This window comes from Lonchura striata, chromosome 28 (assembly GCF_046129695.1).
Source record: "Lonchura striata isolate bLonStr1 chromosome 28, bLonStr1.mat, whole genome shotgun sequence".
Taxonomy (NCBI): Eukaryota; Metazoa; Chordata; class Aves; order Passeriformes; family Estrildidae; genus Lonchura; species Lonchura striata.
In genome coordinates this window covers 5,897,199-5,916,686 of record NC_134630.1, presented here as the reverse complement: position 1 = coordinate 5,916,686, position 19,488 = coordinate 5,897,199, and the positions used below count along the sequence as shown (strand labels likewise).

Genomic DNA, 19,488 nt, shown 5'->3' with positions numbered 1-19,488 from the left:
GCTCTGGAGAGAGGCTCTGGCTGTAGCCAGCTGCCAGTGCTACCTGTTGGCACAACTCTGTGTGAGAGCGGCCATGAGAGGAAGGCTCAGAGGGCGCCGTTACCGGCCCCGGCCACTTCCTCCATCTGCTCTGCAAATTTAAACTTGAAAATAGATATATATATATAAAAAAAAAAAAAGAGACTAGTGTTGCATGCTTCTGTAGACCTCTCTTCACCTTCCAGGGCTCCAGAGTGGCAGCAGGGCCAGGACACAGACCAGATCCCCAGGTGAGCAGTAGGTAGTTCTCTCTTCCCTGTGCTCCTGGCTTAAGGCAGCTTCTGATTCGGCTCTTCCGTTTCCAACACAGGCACTGAGTTCTTGCAGGTAAGAATTTGGGAACTGCACAGGTGCAGTGGAAGAGGAAAAGGATTGGGGAAGAGAGAGATGGACACAAACCTCAGCCTCGGGACACAGACCACTGTCCATTGATTCCCAGGAGAGAGGGAGTAGCAGCAAAAAAAGCATTGAACAGCCAGGCTGGAGGAGAGGAGGAGGACGAGCAGCCGAGCAGGGGCAGACCTCCAGCTTGGAAAGTGAGAGAAGGTGGCACTGTCCAAAGGGAAGGTGCCCTCCAGCTTTTCCCCATGGCCTGGGGGTACCCCCAGCCCGACGTGGGCACTCAGCCCCTTGTGCTCTGGGTTGGACGCTGCCGGGGAGCAGGAGGGCACGGGGCAGGTGAGCTGTCAGTGTCCAGTTTGCAGAGGCTTGTGCTCTCAGAGGTATTCTTGTAGAAAGTGCAGCAGCGTGATTTCGTAGTGCTCTCCTGACTCAGGGCACCGAATACTGTGTCTCTCGTTGGGGTAGATCTGTGCCAGGGCAGATGTGGGGGCATTGGTCACTCAGCAAGGACAGAACTCCCTCCCCTCAGCCCTGCTCCCTCCACCCAGTCTCCACCAGGACAAAGAAGTGCCAGGGAAGGTCTGGAGCATCCTCTCCCCTCACTGCAGCCACCCCTGCCAAGTGGGACAGAGCAGCTCATGGAGGAGGAAAGTTCCAGGCCCCCGGGCAGCAGCCCTGCCTGCACATCTGCCAGCCATGGAACAGCCACAGTGCCACCTCCCGGCCTCCTCTCAGTCCAGCGAGGTGCTCACTGTCACAGCATCACAGCGGGATCTGGGGATCTGCCTCTGTCCCCAGAACACACAGCAGGAACTTTCCCCAGATTTATGGGACCTTCCCTCCCCACTCCTGTCCCTCCTACCTGCAGCTGGTAAGGTTTTCCAGCCCGGATTAGCTGCGATACCAGGAAGTTGGTGTGAAAAAAGTGCACATTTTCATCCAAAAAGCCATGGAGGATCAGCAAACGATTTGGCCTGGATATAGGGTGAGAGATAAAGAAAGAAACAGGATGAGAAACCAGATGGAAAACAAACTGAAGCACCAGATAAAAGCTCTGCAGAGGGTTTGAACAAAGAACTTCCAGCTGGACAAGCCAAACCCAAGCAAGAGCAGTGCCAGGCCTTGGCCACTGGCCTCAAGCCTTCCCTGGCAGGGGGGCTGGGGGTGCTGTAGCCCAGCTGCTGCTGAGATAAAGCAGATCAGAACCCCTCCACTCCTTTGGGACAGGTGTGGGGAGGGCACTCACTCGTTGGGAAGCTTTTCCACGTGCAGTGCCACCGAGCCAGCCTCGTAGCCCTGCTGGTTGTTCTCGGGGACGTCCATGTAGCGCTCGGTGTAGCCGGTGTCGTAGGCCATCCACACGGTGACAGGGGCACCTGCTATAGCAATCTGTCAAACAGAGAGGTGCCACCACACAGCCTCCATTATTGCCTGCTCAACAGCACAAGTGTTCCCTGCTCTCCTGGAGAGGCAGGAGAAAGGCTCTGGGCTGTTCTGTCACTCAGAGCAGGATTCTCCTTCAGCAATCCCACACACAACCCAGATTCCTGCAGTTTCTTTTGTGGTCACAGTGGGAAAAATTCCTGCACATCAGCACTAAAGGTCTTCCCTCTGCCTTGTGAACGATCAGAAACTGTGCTGGGGACTTGGGATGGGGAATAGCACATCAGTGTTCCTGTATGGCAGATCAAGCCCATCCCAGAGCCATCCCAGCCAGGGATGAGCTGCAGCAGGACACAGGATTGGAGTCAGGAGCTCCAGGCAGGCAGGACAAGGGGACATTTCCACCTGTCCACCACAAACAAGCCAAAATGCCAATTCCAGCTGCCAAGAGGGACAGAAGTGTGAGAGCCAAGTGTCCCAAAGGTGCCAGCCCCACGTGCAGGCTCACCTTGAAGACGTTGGGTTTACAGATGAGCCCCATGAGGGATAGAAAGCCCCCATAGGACCAGCCATGGATGGCGACTCGGCTCAAGTCGATGAACCCGTATTTTTCTGCTACATAATGTAAACCTTCCACCTGGTCCTCTATCTCCACCTGACCCTAAAAGGCAAAAAAGGAGGCTCATGTTAGTGGACTTGATAAATTTAGAAACCTGAGACAGAAACACTCACACAGGAAATGAGCAGCCACCACCCTTAGGAAGGACAAATGATGGGAGATTCCCCAGCACAAGGGGGACGTTACCATTTGGTTTTTCAGGGCCCCTTCAAATTTGAGGCCTCGCTGGCATGATCCCCTTCCATCAATCACCACCACAGCGTAGCCCAGGGATGCCAGCGTGTTCAGCCGCAGGTACTTGATGCCTTTGAAAGAGTTGTTCACCAGCTGCACCTGCACAAGGAGGGAGGAAGAGTTTCAGAGCTGAGCAGCTGCCTTCCAGTGCCTTCCTGTGTCAGTGGAGGATCCCGAGCTGGACAGTAGCCACTCATCGAGCTATCAGAGCCATGGAAATCAAGCCACATGCTGGAAAAGTCATCTGAGGTTTGAAGCAGAGGTCAAACACAGGGACAAAAAGAGTAGGTTTAGATTAGCTAACAGGAGGAAGTTTTTTTCTGTAATGGTGGTGATGCCCTGGCACAGGGTGCCCAGAGAAGCTGTGGCTGCCCCATCCCTGGCTGTGTTCAAGGCCAGGCTGGATCTCTGAACAACCTAGGACAGTGGAAGGTGTCCCTACCCATGGCAGGGAGGGGACTGGATGGGCTTTAAGGTTACTCTAACCCAAACCATTCCATGATTCCATGACAGTGTTCATTGCTGCCCAAAGTGCAAGTCTTGATGCATCACTGAAAGAGCTCTGCCCTGGGCAGCAGCCCCAGGCCTGACCCCAGCAGTTCCCCTGGGTTTTTACCTGAGGGCCTCCATACACAAAGAGCACTGTGGGATGCTTCTTGCCAGGCTGGACATCATGGGGTTTGTAGACCATTCCGTAGAGCTCCACGTCCGACTGCGTGCGGAAATGGAAGATCTCTGGGGGGACGTAGTCTGGGGGACAGCCTGCAGCAGGAGGGACACACACAGCCCTGAGGGACTGAGCAGGCTCTGCTCTCAGCCCCTGAACCAGCTCTGTCCAAAGCTGAGCCTGAGCAGAGCTCCTTCAGCACCAAACCACACCAAGGCTTAGCAAAGCCCCTCCCTGGGAAGCACAGCCTCCACCTGCCTGCACAGGGAAGGAAAATCTCATGGCTGGGAATTCTCCAACTGTGTCACAACAGCAGTGTGGCAGAGGGTAACAACAGGCATGGGACAAAGTGTTTGCAGGAGGGGTTCAGGTGCTGCTGTGAGCTGTACCAAAAACTTTAATAACTGCAGCACAGAATGGAGCAGCCACTGTGTCCCAGGTACTTGTCCCTTCCCTCTTCAGACAAAACACAAATAAAAAAGCACCTTGAAGTGCTCAAGGCCAGGTTGAACAGGGCTTGGAGCAACTTGGACTAGTGGAAGATGTCCCTGTCCATGGAAGGGCATGAGAACAGGATGGCCTTTAATGTCCATTCTCACTTAAACCATTTGGTGATTCCACAGTAAAACCACATCCTTGTGTGTGTGACCTCTGTACACCCCGGAGCTGGACTTTTGCTCCATGTGTGAAACACATCGAAAGCCCACAGAACATTTCCTGGGCGAGTGAGAAATATCTCCCCCACAAGATAACATGACTCACCTTCCCTCAGACCCCTTCCCTCCCCATCACCATTGGCTACTGCTAGCAGAGTTCTCACTGAAAGGCCCCACTGGCACATTCTCCAGGACTTACTGGCTGCCTCCATCATGCTGGCCCAAAACTTGGGCTGCTTGTGGAGTGGGTCATCATCAGAGCCGCTGAGCTTGTAGATGTGTACACAGGGAGGAGTGCTCACACTGCTGTAGTGGCTGATGAACATGTCAAAGTTCTGGCAGGGAACACAGGAGAGTTAGGGAATGAGGTCCTGCACTGCCCACGTCTCCAGCAGTGGAGTCAGGACTCCAGGACTCGTCGCTGGCCACGAGTCATTGCCATTCCCAGTAAGGATCCCTGTCAGTCAGGAGATGGGAATGCAAGGAACAACAAACCTGACTCATGGAGCAGCTGTGGGAGAAGCCTGGAGTGGTGAGGCGCATGATCTCCCCGGGAGACTCGTAGCTGACCACGTAGAGGTGGTGCTCCAGCGGGGTGTCCTTCGTGCCTTGGAAATACACCAGCTTGGTGGCCTCATTGACCCAGATCTGTGCCAGGAGAGAGGGCTCAGGGACAGGCAGGGACAAGCTCTGCTCCTCTGCCAGCACAGAACACACACAGACCATGACAGGGCTGCTCAGGACAGGGAATTGAGGGGCCAGAGAACACAGGCAGCACTTGGGAGAACTGCAGACAACACAAAGCAGTGACAGAGAGCAGTCCCTCAGCCCTTTTGTTAAAGATTCAAAACATTTGCTTATTAATGGGCATAAAAAGCTGGGCTTTGCTCCCTGCAGATTAATAGGAAGCCATCCTCTCAACAAGGAACATTCTGTGCTTATATGACATCTTACAGAAGCATGGAATCATTTAGAAAAATGGAAAAACCCCAAGATCAACCATGAACTCAGCAACAACTGCGTTCACCACTAAACCACATCTCCACATCCACACAATTTTTAACACTTCCAGGGGTGGTGACTCCCCACTGCCCTGAACAGCCTGTCCCAGTGCCTGATCACCTTTCCAGTGCAGCCATTTCCCACATCTCCAACCTAAATCCCCCTGTAGCAACGTGAGCCTGTTTCCCCTGCTCCTGTCCCTTGTTACCTGGGAGAAGAGCCCAACCCTCACCTGGCCACAGCCAGCATGTTTGGATTATAAAGGCACAGCTACCTTTTTTCCAGCCATCATGGTAATGAATTCCCATTCGTGGGAGGACCAGTCTAACAACTCTCAGCACCAAACTTTGAGACACATTAAAATAGGTTTTACTGTCCAGATAAAGCTGTTTCTAAAAACCACCCAGTCAGGCAGGAACAGAGGCGACAGCTTTTAAATCCTGCATTGATCCAGCAACAGCAACTGAACTGTTTTTCCACCTTACAGTTTCCAAATGCTATTTCTGGCTAACCCACAGTTTGAAGACCCCTGTGAACAGCAAAGGGAAAAACATCCAACTCAATTGGCCAGGAAAACCAGGCAGAGCCCTGTGGAGCAACAAATGCATCAAAATAATTGCTGCTAACACAATTTTAGACATAACACATGCAGGGAAGAGCTGTGGCCAAAATCAACAGCATGTACAGTGAGAATCCACATGGGGAGGGACAGCAGGTTAATTGCAGATTGAGGAAAAGCAGCAGAAACCAAAAGCTTGGAGCTGTTGGTCTTTTAAAAAGCGAGAAGTGAAAATCCAGATTAATTGGAAATGAACAGACAAGGTCTTTATTTTGACAGAATCACCTGGGAGTGTTAAAGATCAGACGCTGAGTTAATTCCTGAAGCAAAAACGAAACTAGGTTTCTAGAAGATTAATAAAAATTCATTTCTGGCTGCTCTGCAAGCGACAACAGATACAGCTTCTCCATATTCTAAATTGCTTTATATTCCCCAGCTGCCTTGTTCCTAAAGGCTCTGTTGAGGGATCAGCTGGAGACCAAGAGTTCACTCCGAGTGCCAGGACACATTTCCACGTTGCAAGAACTCAGTGGAGTTAAAATGCCTCAGCAAAGGCAGCAATCCCCAGCTTCTCCACAAAATGGTTCTTTGTTGCTCTTAAACCTCAGACTTGTGTCCTTTTTTATGGCCTGACCCACTCCTGGGATTTACCTAAGAAGCAATCTGAAGTCTGATTAAGAAGGCAATCAGATCCATGTGCACTGGCCTACAGCACTTCTGGGGAAAGCAGAGGCAGCAATAAAAACAGCAACAAAATGAAGCTTAAGCAGTTCTAGCAGGTCCCAAGTGTAAGGGAGGACTCAGGCCACGACTGGGGGCAGACAATGCAGAGCTGAGCACTGCAAGAGAATAAAAATAACCCCTACCTTGGATCCGTGCCTCGCCAGCACCTCCCATTCCCCACCAGTCAGGGCAATCTCCTCTTTGATGGGACATTTAAAATCATCTACAAAGAGAGACCATGAGCATAAATTACTGCCCTCCCCACAGGACAACACAGGCCAACAGGAGGGGAGCTCCCAGGGCTGCAGCCCTTACCCTCACTGTGGACACAGGGCTGCACCCAGTCGTGGCTGCCTGGCTTCAGGATTGCTGTCACCCTGTAGAGGTGACAGAAGCCTGTTTTGCACTCGTTGGCTCGGATAAAGCAGAGCTCTTCCTCCTCCCCCTCCGGCTGGATGAAAGGATAGAAGATGTCATGAACCTGCCACACAAGATGAGAAACCTGTGAGTGATTTGCTTTATCAAACCCCCTGATTCAACACCAAATTTGGAACTGAGTAGCAAAGCTGCCATGGCAAGGACTGAACTGGACACCCAATCAACATGAGAATGGTTAAGTGAGGGGAGGAAGGGGCAGCCTGTGCTCTCCTTCCAGCCCCAAACCTCTTACATTTATCCACACATCAGTGGTTTCTTCATAGATCACAAATGGCTGGACATTTTCTGGCACAGTTTTGGCAAATTCAGCACGCTGCTCCTCATTTTCTGGGACTGGAATAAAGAGTGCTGGAGGCAGAAGGACAAGCTGGAGCCTCTGCTGAGGTCTGTCTAGAAACATGGCCCAGGCACTGGGGAAAGAAGTCGGAGGTGAATGTCAGTACCACAAAACAGAGGTCCCTTTCCAACACTCAGAACATGCATCCTTTTCTTCCCCCTGCTGCCAGAAAGGATTTGGGCATCTGAATGCCAAGCTTTTCTCATCACTGCTGCTTTCTAATCCCCTGGAAGCTGTGCCAACACACACACACTGCCAGACAGCTCTGGTATTTCACAGGGGTATCGCTCAGACGAGATGTCTGACAGATTTGCCAGTGCCTGTTCCAAGGGAGCACTGCTAACACAGCCCTGTCTCCAGCATGGAACTCCTCCTTGGCCACCCCTCCACCAGGAAGCACTGGTTGTGCTCCAGCTCTCCTCCAGCTCAAGTGATCACCCTCCAAGAGCTCTGTCTGCAGCCTCCTCCTCGAGCTGTGGCAGGGAGAGGCACAGACCCAACACCAGTGCCAGGGGAAGGAGCTGCTTCAGTCCCAGCCCTGCTCCCCTCCAAGGAGAGTCCCTGGAAGTGGTGCTGCAGTGCAGGCTCTCAGCGTGACAGATGGCAAAGCACAGCCACCCCAAGGCCTGTGAGTGCATCCAGGGGAGTTTCATCATGAAAGACAGATTTGAAAAGAGCCAGTTCTCCCCCAGCACCGCAGGATTTCAGGAACTGAGATATTCAGCACATTTAGATAAGCTCTGGTGCAGAACATCACAATCACCTCTGGGATTACCTGCTGGAAAGCTCTCTAAATTTCCTTTCCAGAGCAGAAAATTAATGATGAGTTACAGAATGCCACCTTCAAAGACAGCCAAGTTACCTTAACTTAATCTGCACACACACCAGTTAATGGCTAAGCTTGGGAGGGGGGAAAAATGAAGAACTTTAAAATTTCAATCAGATTGGGGTGAATTCTGTAACACTTCAGGCAAGGCTGTGTATCCCATTTGGAGCAATAGCCAGCCCCAGAGCAATCCTTCCCTTTCGACACACTGCATGAAGGATGTGGCACCACAGACCCTGCCCCTGTCCTGTGAGTCAGGCTTTGATGACAAACTGTGCCAACTAACAAAGATAAAACTGCCCACAGAACACTCTCATTTTCAGCAGGAAATGTTTAACACATTAACACATTTTACCTGTGTTAAACACCTTCAGCTCCAAAGAATTTCCCAGAACTGCCACTTACTGTATCAATGTCATTTAACTCTGGTTGTGACAAACAGCACAGCTCTGCTTTGTTCCTACTTTTAGGATGTCACAGCACTGAAGAAGTCAAATATTCATGTGCCATTTCTGGCACTCAGGGCTTTAAAACCAGGTCATGAACACAGCAGAAACATGTCAAGGGTCTGCAACCAGAGGAGCCCTTGGGAAAGTTATTTTGGGAGGAAAATGGACTTACTATTTGCCATCCCGGGTCCATCCAGCACGGGCAATGTACTCCACAGTGGGAAACAAGGCAGCAAAGGGTTGCACCAGCTCTTTGTCCTGAGCACACACAATCTGCAGCAAAACCAAGGCCCAACATCAAATCAGAGCACCAGAGCTCATCACCTTCTCCCAGGGAAGCTCAGGGAGATGGCAGAACAAGGAAGTTTAGCTACTGGCATCAGCAAGGGTCAGGCCAGGAGAAGCAAGCCTTGCTAAAAAGAGCAGGAAGAGAAGGGAAAAACAGGCTTCAAAGCAAAATGGTTTTGGCATTCAGCCACAGGAAAGGACACAGGCAGGCACTGAAGCCCCCAGTTAGACCTAGTTCCAGCCCTCCTCTCTCTGCCATGGTGCACCAAGCCAGCCCCACTTCCCCCCTCCCTCCACATTCCCAGCTGAATCTCCCTCAGAATGATTCATGTCAGCATTTTCAAATCTTTCTGTTTCTTGGATAAACACATTAGAGATCCAGCTATTACAAGAGAATAAAAAATCCAGACTAACACTATTTAGGATTTATTTGTGACCTTGTTTTAATTCTAGGGAGCTTCAAAACCCTTCTGTGCAATGTCCATTTCTGAACTATCACTTACCTTACCCTTGCTGTCTGTTTTAAATTCTGCCAGTTTCAATGTAATCTTGGGGTTTTTGCTGCCTGCAGAGAAGAAGTGAAAAAACACCAAGATGAACAAGTTGAACATTCTGTGGTTACACAAAATACAGCTTCTAAAGGAGAACTGCCCCCGGTCCTACTGAAATGGCTCTGTGTGAATTTACAAATATCAAATATGTATGTGAGCAAACACCAGAGTCATTTTGGGAATGGGAACAGTTTGCTTTGCCTTCCTTAGCTGGCTGTGCATGTTCCCAGGAGGGAGAGGAAAAATGGGATTCAGAATGTATTCCACAATATGCCACCAGATATATCCCACTTCCTCAGCAATCCTTTCATTTAGGGCTGGGATTTAAAGTTCAGCCTTTCTTGCAGCAGATTTTGGAATCAGAGAGTCAGTTAGGTCTCAACTTTTACAACCAGTTTCTACATCCCAGTAAGTGCCCAGATTAATGATGCAAAGTTTATAGCCCCAATTCCACTGCTGATTCCAGCAGGAGTCCAGACCTGCCTCAGCAGCCCCACGAGTTTCACCCACCTGTCCTGGGGTACCGGTAGGAATCTGTTTTTCTCTCCTCCAAGGCAGGTGAAGGAACATGAATTATCTCCACCTCTGACTCATCCACTTCCTCGTACAAGATCCGCAGTGTTTTCACATCCTCTGAACCTGGGACAGAGAGCAGGAATGTTTACAGCAGCATTTCCTGCTGTTTCTGGCTTGCCTGGAGCACTGGTGTAGAGAGAACACCTGTACAGCCCCAGCTCTTGGTGACCACCTGCAAACACTCCACAGTTATAATCCCCTCAGTGCTTTGTTCCTTCAGGTGATCTCCCCAGGAACAGCCCAAAGGAAAATCATGCTCATTCCTAGCTGGAGGTAGCAGTGAAATCATCAGGATTTGATGAGCAGAACAGTCACTGACCTTCTGTGGAAGCTGTGGGACACCACCAATAGCCCGTGAACCGATCAAACTCCTCCTGAATGACAAAAGTGGCTACACCAGCAGACTTGGGGTCATCCAGAACATTGGATAAGCCTGGAGAGGTACAAAGATGAGACAGAATTTGCATTTACATCTCCTTGGAAAATGCTGACCCAAAAGACAAATGCACTTTACGAAATAAGCCAGGAATGTGGGTACTGCAGGCCAGATTCCTGAGCAGGAATTCCCTTTAGGGGTGGAGGAAGGCCCATACCTTTATGGCAGTACGTCATCCGCCTCTCCTCGCCCGTCTCGATGTTTGCCACCCACAGGTCGTTGTTGTTAATGAAGGAGAAGAAGGCCGGGTCAGCAGGGCAGATTTTGGGATCCATCCGTGGCCCTGTGCACTGAGTCTTGATCTCCAGAGGCTTCATTGGAGACACCTATGGCAAGAGACACACATACAGAGCTGGGTGCCACATCAGCTCCCAGGTCTGCAGAGAAAAAGCCCAAATCAGAGATAGAACACAGCCTGTGATGGCAAACGTGGCCCTGACAGGACACAAGAGCAACCACCATAACCAAACAGATGAAGATGTGGAAGATGTGGACCTGCTAGAGCAGGTCCAGAAGAGCCACAGAGATGATCCATGGGCTGGAGCCCCTCTGGAGCCAGGTTGGGAGAGCTGGGAATGTTCACCGGAGAAGACTTCATAGCCCCTTGCAGCGCATGAAGGGCCTCCAGGAGAACCTCCTGTGAGGGTGGGGAGGCCCTGGCACAGGGTGCCCAGAGCAGCTGTGGCTGCCCCTGGATCCCTGGAAGTGTCCAAGGCCAGGCTGGATGGGGCTTGGAGCACCCTGGGATGTGGAAGGTGTCCCTGCCCATGGCAGGGGGTGACACTGGGATGGGCTTTAAGGTCCCTTCCACCCCAGTCCAGCCTGGGATTCCACATGCAGCCATCTCCAATCCAAACCATCAAGCCCCTTTGAGGTGATGCCATGAAATCCCTGGCAGACTCACCATGAAGCCATTCTTGCCCCCATCTCGACAATGGAAGAGGCTGTTGCTGGCCTGGAAGAGGAACAGGCCACTCTCACTGTGGAAATCATAAGATGTTATCCCAAAGACACCCAGTCTCTTGCGTTCCCTCAAGAGCTCCTCCTCTCTGGAATACATCCCGTGGTGAGGGGTTGCCTAGAATTGAAGGAAAGGAATATCTGAAAGGATTTGCAAGGAGAGGAATGTTCACAGGAGTGCTCTGAGCCTGTCACAACACCCCAGCTCACACAGGCAGCAGTGTCAGGGTACAGGTCCCCAATTCCTGTACTCCAGGCTACAGCTGTGGGGTCCAGGAGGCCTAAACCCCCCAAATCTCCCTCTACAGGAGGGCTGGGCTGTGAATCTCTCAGTTCCACAGTTGTCACTTCAGCATGAAGTGAGAACAGCTGCGCTTGCTCTGCTTATGCAAATCAGATGTAACCAATTAACTTAATGACGTTATCTGCAGCCTTCACAAACAGTTTCCATGTCAGACACTGCAAACAAAAGTTCTTCCGGGATCTTGAATTACCCTGGAGAGAACTCACAGCCCAAATGGGGTCAAGACAGATAAATTCTGTTCCACCAGGACCTTTTTAAGTAGGGCTGTAAAGACCAACACCCTCCAATGCTGTCAGTGACAAAAGACATGAAGATACTGAAACCAGGGAGGGGAAAATTCCCTCCCTTTCTGCTCCACTCACAACAGTGTAAGGCAGAAGCAGCACTTCAAACTTAACATTCCGAATTTTTTAAAAGCAGGAAGGATGACAGACAGCACCACCCAGTTTTCCCAGGCACTGACAACCCAGGTTCTTCCCACTCTGGCTTACCTGAAAGTGATCCAGCATCTGTTTCCAGGACAAGAGCAGCAAAGCCTCCTTCCGTACCTTTTTGGGAATCTCTGAGTAAAGAAGGGAATTCTCTCTGCTACCATATGGCATTCCTATTAGGAGGACAAAAGCATCATCCTGCTTAAGATGAATTAACCAGGACAAAGAGGCCCACAAGCAAATTCAAAAAGAAGTCTGGAAACAGGGGGTGGGGCTACCCTGAGACCTTTACCCACATTCCATCCCAAGCAGCTTCCAGATCAATCCCAGAATAACATCTAAACCACTCAGATATTGATTTGTTTGGAATTTTCCTAAGCAAGATTTAGCATTGCCCCACCTCTCCAGAATGTTTTGGGTCCAATTTTCCCCTCTGCGCCTGTCCTCAGTACCCCAGATCCACTCTAAGAGCACCACTCCCTGAAGGGGTGACTCAACATTACTCTCCACGTTTCTCTCACAGAAATTTGCTGCAGGAATCTGATTCAGGCTAAGGAAGCAACTTGCAGGGGGAAAGGAAAAGATTGGAAGCTCCAGAGAGCCCATTCAAATGTGAAACAGTATCCTACAGAGTCAAAAGACCTTGTCATTTTACATAAGCTTTTGACTGTGGTTATCAAATGAGCTCCTGGCCTTCATCCAACTTCCAAAACAACCATCAAATATCCTGACACGTGATTTTGACAGTTTCCACAAAAACAAAGCCCATGAACTTGCCCTCTACTTATGCTGCAGAGACTCCCTGGATCAGAAATTCACACAGGGATATGTGCCCTGATACTGCCTACTCTGCACATGTTCTGAGCAGAATAGAGAGATTTCTGAGCTGGCTGACCCAGCAGTAGTTACTTCAAATTAAAACTGAAATATTAATAAGTGCTCAGGAAGCAGAGCAATATGTGAGGATCTAATCCTCAGAGATCCAGGAACACCAAAGTGCTGAGCATGTGGTGTTTAACATAAGCAGCATCTGCCACGATACAACATAAAACTCTGTGGGGATGGCCCAGGAATGATTGAGGATGGCCATACAGGAAAACTGCAGAGAGGAACAAATGACTCTGGACACACATCTCTGACAATCAGGCAACGTGACCTGGACTTCCCTTCCCCTTATGTTAGAACTTTCTCCAATGACCTCAGGCTGACTACAATCAATTGGCATTTACAAGGAAAATATTGCCTTTCTCCCCAAAAGACAGTTTACTTTGCTTCCAAGTGAAATATTCAACCCTACAGCAAAGTTCATCAGGAATCTCCATCCACTCCTCAGTTTCATTTAAACCCTTTAAAATGTTATTTCATGCTGGGGCAGTAACAGCACACTGAGTTAAACACTTGTGAACTTACAGGCTGCCCAGAGGAAGCTGTGGCTGCCCCATCCCTGGGAGTGTCCATTATTATGGCAAAAGAATCAGCATGTAAATCAGCATTTACCCTTTATTAGGGACATCTGAAAAGAGGTATCCTGGGATTACCTGGCTGATGCTGATCTTAACTGAGGGATTAATCTGCTCTAAGCCCTATACAATTCCTTAAGGAAGGAAACACTGAAAAGGCACTCGTGTATCCTCATTCCTGGTTCTGGCTCCTGGAACAGTCACACCCTGGCAGAACACCAACCACCCAGTAGCTGGTTTGGTTGCCATTTCATACAACAGAACATTTTAAAAAAATTTTAAAATTAGCCACTTAGTTCTTTAATCATCTAGATCAAAACCAGTATCAAAGTGAACTGGAAATACATTCAGCTTTAAATCAAGCCTCACTGCTCAGACTTGACAAGAAAAATATGCCAGCTCTGGATCCTGCCCTTCAGAGCAGCACTTGTGTCCCAAAAATTAATGAGAACTCCACAAATCAAGTCACTGGCACACAGGAGCTGCTTAGTAACAGCACAAATCAATCCCTCAAATCCAGCATCCTACAGCGACCTACACTCAAAACATGGAAAAAGAAGGAAGAACAGCAAGGTCACTTCAGGGCAGCAGTAACTGCACAGAGTTGCACATCTGGCAATTTCTGCACTGGCCCAGTAATGATCAGCTCATGCCCCAAAGCACAACAAATTCTTTATAGTCTATAAAGCTTCCCATGTTACCAGCCACAAAATTATCCAGTTACTAAAATCCAACAACTCTGTCACTAATTACATCGTGGCTCCATCTGTAACAAGGGACCTGTACAACACGGAATTCTGCTTTCACTGAAGGAAAGGGATATTTCCCTGCATATGCCAGGAACAGCTCATTCCCACCTCAATTTTCTTCCCTGCTCTTGAAAGCATCCTACCTTCATAATACCTAATAAAGCAGGAGACACCACCACCCTACCATTAATATGTTGCAACATGTAATTAGTCATTACTGACAGCGAATTTCTTGGAAAGTCAGTCTGGTTAATGAAGCAAGTAAATCTCATTTCTCCCAAGCTACAGAGGCACGAGATAGTCCCTTCTCTTGCCCCATCCCCTGTGTGAGAAAGGATGTTGGCTGGCTGGCCAACACTTCCCCTTGTCACAGCTGATCCCTGTGCTGGAGGCTTGTCTGGGACTGGGCAGTCCCTGCTCAGTCCCAGGCTTTGCAGAAGATCCTGCAAGCCTTGAGCAATCTCACTTCCTAAATCTCACAGAGGGAGATCCCTCCCATCCCATCCCTTCCCTGCAGAGTTTGGAAGAGCCCCACATTCCCCTGGATGCTGGCAGGAGGCTTACCCAGGTAATAGAGGCGGTGAGAGTGCGGGCTGGACTCCTCTGTTTTCCGGACAAACTGGAAATCATGGGGAGCTTTGTTCACTATCATGCCCGAGTACTTCCTGCTGCTGTGAATAATGTCACGCAGCCCATCCCAAGAATGCTTTTGCACCTGGAATTGGGAAGGCACATCCTCCATCTCGACCACTTCGGAGCTGTCTGAGAGCGTGTCCACTGCAGTCATCCTTGCTTCGCCTTCAGAACTGGGCAAAAAACTGAGGGAGGAGTAGAGGGAGAGAATTAAGCCTTGAAATCAAGCAGGTGATCAAAACTACAGATCCTGGGATTCTCTGCACTCAAGGATTTTAAACACATTGAAAGGAAAAGTCCATCTCCCATCCCTTATGAAATCCTGTAAATGAAGATATAGACCTCAGAAAACTCTCTCCCAGGGCTGCCTCTAGGAACAAGATGTCAAAGGAAGCTCAAGCAGCAGATTCTGGTGCAGACAACAAGCAGCTTGACTCAAAGGAAAACCACTCCAGGAATTCGGATGGATATGTCATCAAAGCTATGACCTATCATAAAGGCACATAAACTCCTGCCTCACAGAAGTGGAATCCCCTTCCTATCCCAAAGGAAAACCTGCCCATTGCTTGGGGAGAGAGGCTGAGACCCAAGCACAGCAATTCACTTACCTGAGGAGATACTGAGGCCAGGAATGAAGTAAGAGAGATGGGAAAACAGGAGAAAAAAGTGCAACTGCTTTGCTAAGAGAGAGAGAAGGCAGCAGGAGCAGACCCTGGTTGTATCCTGAGAAACGTGGCACACATTCCTCAGAGATTCCCAAGTGAGCAGGTGTGGAAGGAGAGGACAAGAACCGCCTCCACATTAACACAAATGTTAATTTGAGGTGAGGTGGACCCACAGGCTTGCCCAAGGTCAGTGATGTCATCACTGCAAAGCAGGAATGAGCTGAGGACTAGGGAAACCTGTTTCTGACACCCCACTTGAGAAGGAGGATGTCCCTCCAAGAGGACATTTGAGGGGTTTTGGAGGTACCTGAAAGAATGTCTCTGAGAATTTCAGAAGAACTTCAGTTTACTGGACAGAATTAGCTTGGATAATTTTGCTCCAAGGAGATAGAATCAGCCTTGTGCAAGGGCTGAAAATGTAACATCTCCTCAGACTCCCAAGTCCCAAAATTGTACAAAATGTGCCAAAAGTAACACAAGAACGAGCTCCCAAAATAATTCTGCAGGTACTCCTGGTACCTAGTGCCCAGCAGTAAATCCACAGCTTGAAAATGGATAAAGAGGAGTATTTTCCAATCAAAGGCAGGCAGGAAGCCCAAGTGAAACCACAAAAGAGATGTGGGATGTTTTAAGTCTGTGTGTCTGTGGCCTCTGCCTGTATCCAGGCTCTCCACTGCAGCAGCTGAAGGCAGAAGTGCTGCCTGTCAGAAACACATGACAGGAAAACCATGAAAATCCATAAACTGGGTGCAATTCTCCCAGCCCCATCCTATTGCAGGTCAACTCAGCCAGTTAAATACTCTGGCTTTAGCTCACAAAGCCTGGCCCTTGGGTAACTCTCACCCAGCTGATGAATCCACCTCACTCAGCCAGGCTGGCTCCTCACAAGTGAAAGTTTAACCTTTAAAACCAGCCCACAAATGTGATACTGGTACCTGTCCCCAGCTGAACTGGAGCCTGGAGCCCCTTCCAAAATATAGTGCAATGATTTTGTCATGTGAACAGCACAGCTGTAAGCTTGGCACTGTTCTCATCCTGGTGATTTCGACACTAGAATGGAGAGGGGAAGTGATAAAAGCAAAGCAGCCACCACCTAAACTGAGGTGAGAGTGTTGGGAATTACCACTGGCACTGCTGGAGCTTCGTAGACTCTCATAAAATCACAGAATGGTTTGAACTGGAAGCAACCTTAATGATCATCTAATTCCAAACCTCTGCCATGGGCAGGGATACCTCCCACTAGAAAGGAAAAAAAACTCATAAAACTTAGGTCCTGGCATGATACAGTGAAAGGAAACTCAGATTTCTGCCTCTGTCACTACAGCCACCTCTGGAAAAAGTCAGTCAGTATTTGGCAACACCGGGTGTAAGTAAATAAGTACATGGAGTAACTTATCTCTGAGTAGATTTTGGGATTACATTACTCAAACGTGAGCTGGATCAAGACACCAGTTATTAAACATCTTAAGACAGGCAGCAATAGCACACTGAAGATTTCCACCTTGCTGGAGAAGCCCTGTCCCTCCTGCCCGACGCTGAGGCAGGGAGTGAGATGACTCAGAGCTGAACACTGCTCTCTCCACTCCCAAAAACATGGAGCTGTCCCTTTTGGGTCTTTTAATGCCATTTGTGCCCTGTCAGGTGAGGTGGGTGAGCCACCCAACCCTCCCCTGGGGGAAGGTGTTAGTCTGGAGGGGACAACAAGCACAGGTGGGAAATCAGAACCCAGAAAAAAACTGTAAAGCTCGATATTGGAAGTGTATGGAACAAGTTCTTGTCCTGAGTCACTTCCTGACTCACAGATCCTGACACAGAGCTCCCTGGCTAGGACTGTACAGATGGGATTTCTCTGAACCCTCTCTCCGTGCAGAGGTGATTGCTCCTCTGTCCCACAGCACACAGAGGCCACACAGGGGCCTGGACATACCTTCTCCAACTTCCTGCAGTCTCGTTTTCCAGACGAACCCTCTTTATCTTCTGCATTAACTACTCAGAGAGCTGGGCAGGACAGGAAACTGGGGAGGAAGAGGGGAGAAAGGAGATTTCATACAGCTGCTGGGTAAAAGCATCTTCCATAGGTCACATTTCCAGCTGAGTGGGGAGGCACAAAGAAATCCTTGAGTTTCATTCCTTGGTCCAAATCTGTCCTGTCAGCACAGCCTGGGTTTGAACAGCCCTGATAAATCTGAGAGACTTCATCTGAACCACGAGGCTCAGTGAACTCTGTGGTGTGCCTCGTGCCTTCCCAGAAAACTCTTCTTAAATCCAGGAATCTTGAGTACTGAACCTTCCTGTCATCCCCTCCCCAAAATCCTGGAATTCTTGCAAGTATCAGGTACTAAAAACTGACAAAACAGAGGTCTGGTCCATACACTTAGAGGGAAGAGCCAAACAAAGGACACGCCATAAGGAGCCAGCCATAGGGTCACAGTCCCACCTGGGACATAAAAACACATTTATCTTCAAAGCCTGAATGCTGCTTCCCTGTTCCTCAGCCTGCTGCCACGAGGAGCCCTGGCTCCCCACACCAATCTGCTCTCCAGGAGAACAGGAAGGTGCTTCACTGCTGTCCTATCTCCCCAGGTACAAAGGTCTTTAAGCTCTCAATCACAGACACACTCAAGACCCACCAAGCCTTTTGTGGAGGCTTCTGCTCTTCCCAAAAAACCATTTCTCCACCAAAAGCGTGCTCACAGGGGACCAGGAGAGACAAAGCCTCACAAAGAAAGCTGCTCCGCTGCAGAGGAGAGCAGAGAGGGAGGAAGCAGCAGCATTCAGCAATTTAAGGGCAGTTTTTGATGCAGGCATTAAGGGCAGCAGCAGCAGCGATGCTCAGGAATGCTGAGTAACCTGGTCTGATCTCCCAGCTGACCCTGCCTTGAGCAGAGGTTGGACCAGAGACTTCCCGAGGTCCTGCCAGGCTTGGCTGTTGTGTGATTTTAATGATTCTGGGGGACATTTTAGCCCTCATTGCACCCAGCCCAGATCACACATTTCACACAGGGAAGGAACAGTATCTTCAAATCACAAAACCTTAAGCCAGGGAGAAAAAAAAAAAAAAAAAAAAAGAGAAACTGAGGAAAATACACAAAAGAGATCAGGAACCAGTGTGAATCATTCGGGAAGAGCCGATGGAACACAGGAAAAGAGTCACCTACAGGAGCCCTTACAACGCGTCCCTGTCGTGGCCGGGAGCTTTAAGATCTCCAAAAATTAAAGCAACCGAGGGTGGGATAAAGCGAGGTGGAGATTTCTCCAGAGAGGGATGAGCTCCGGCAAAGGCTGCCAGCAGCCCTCGTCCCTCTGCAGCTCTCGCCGGGAGCTCTGCCCTTGGTGCAGAGGAAAGGCCGGGATTTGGGATAGCAGGAGAGGGGGAATCCCCGGGGAAGGAGCATCCTGTGCCCCCATCTCCCTCACGGCTCTTCCCTGGAGGGCCAGCGAGCAGCCCCTCACCCTCCTGCGCCAGCCGGGGCTGCTGTGGGGGAACACAGGACCCCCATCACCGCACCCACGGGGGGAGTGACCCGAGGGCCAGGCCTGGGGCCAGCCCCGGCGAGCAAGGAGAGGCCGAGGGGGGACAGAGCCCACGGAAGGGGCAAACCCCAGCTCAGGGCAGCGGGGACGCGGCCCGCCGAGCCATCGGGCGCTCCCCGCCCGGCTCCGCCGCCCCTCACAGGCGGGAGCCCCACCCAGCCCTGCCCGCGCCGGGGCGGGACCCCCACCCAGCCCTGCCCGCGCCGGGGCGGGACCCTCCGTCCCCGCCGTCCCCCCGCTCCCCTCCTTACTCACCGCGGGGCGCGGCGACCTCCCCGTGCCGGGCGGGGGAGGCCGGGGGCGGCGGCGGCGGCGGCGGCGCGGGAGGGAGGGCGGGGGAGGGAGGGAGCGGCGGCGGCGGCTCCGTCAGTGCCGCTCCATGTCCCGGGCGCGGGGCAGCCCCGGAAACGGGGGCGCGGGGGCGGCGGCGGCCACGGCGCGACCTCTCACCCGGCGGCGGAAGTGGCGGGAGCGCGCGCCCGGTGCGCCCGGGAGGAGCCGCTGCCTCTAGCGGGAGTGCGGAGCTATTGGAAAAATCGCGCAGGGTGGGTGAAGGGGTTGGAAAAGGCCTCTGAGGTCATGGATCCATAGTCACCTTGTCTTCCACGCCGCGGAGCTAAGCCTGTC

At 50.7% G+C, this 19,488-nt stretch overlaps 1 protein-coding gene across 1 annotated transcript; it reads right to left on the bottom strand.

Moving 5' to 3' along the window:
- Positions 1–279: 279 nt before the first annotated feature.
- On the bottom strand, positions 280–19,164 carry DPP9 (dipeptidyl peptidase 9). The gene is made up of 21 exons (XM_021544058.2): positions 19,117–19,164; positions 17,255–17,342; positions 14,594–14,847; positions 11,881–11,993; positions 11,030–11,203; positions 10,283–10,451; positions 10,009–10,122; positions 9,624–9,752; positions 9,066–9,127; positions 8,447–8,547; positions 6,895–7,072; positions 6,540–6,705; positions 6,368–6,447; positions 4,436–4,588; positions 4,140–4,275; positions 3,234–3,379; positions 2,570–2,716; positions 2,273–2,425; positions 1,628–1,770; positions 1,244–1,355; positions 280–848 (listed from the first exon to the last, which is right to left on the bottom strand). Exons 2-21 carry the CDS (start codon positions 17,308–17,310, stop codon positions 756–758), a joined length of 2,679 nt encoding a protein of 892 aa, XP_021399733.1. The 5' UTR covers positions 17,311–17,342; positions 19,117–19,164; the 3' UTR covers positions 280–755.
- Positions 19,165–19,488: the final 324 nt, after the last annotated feature.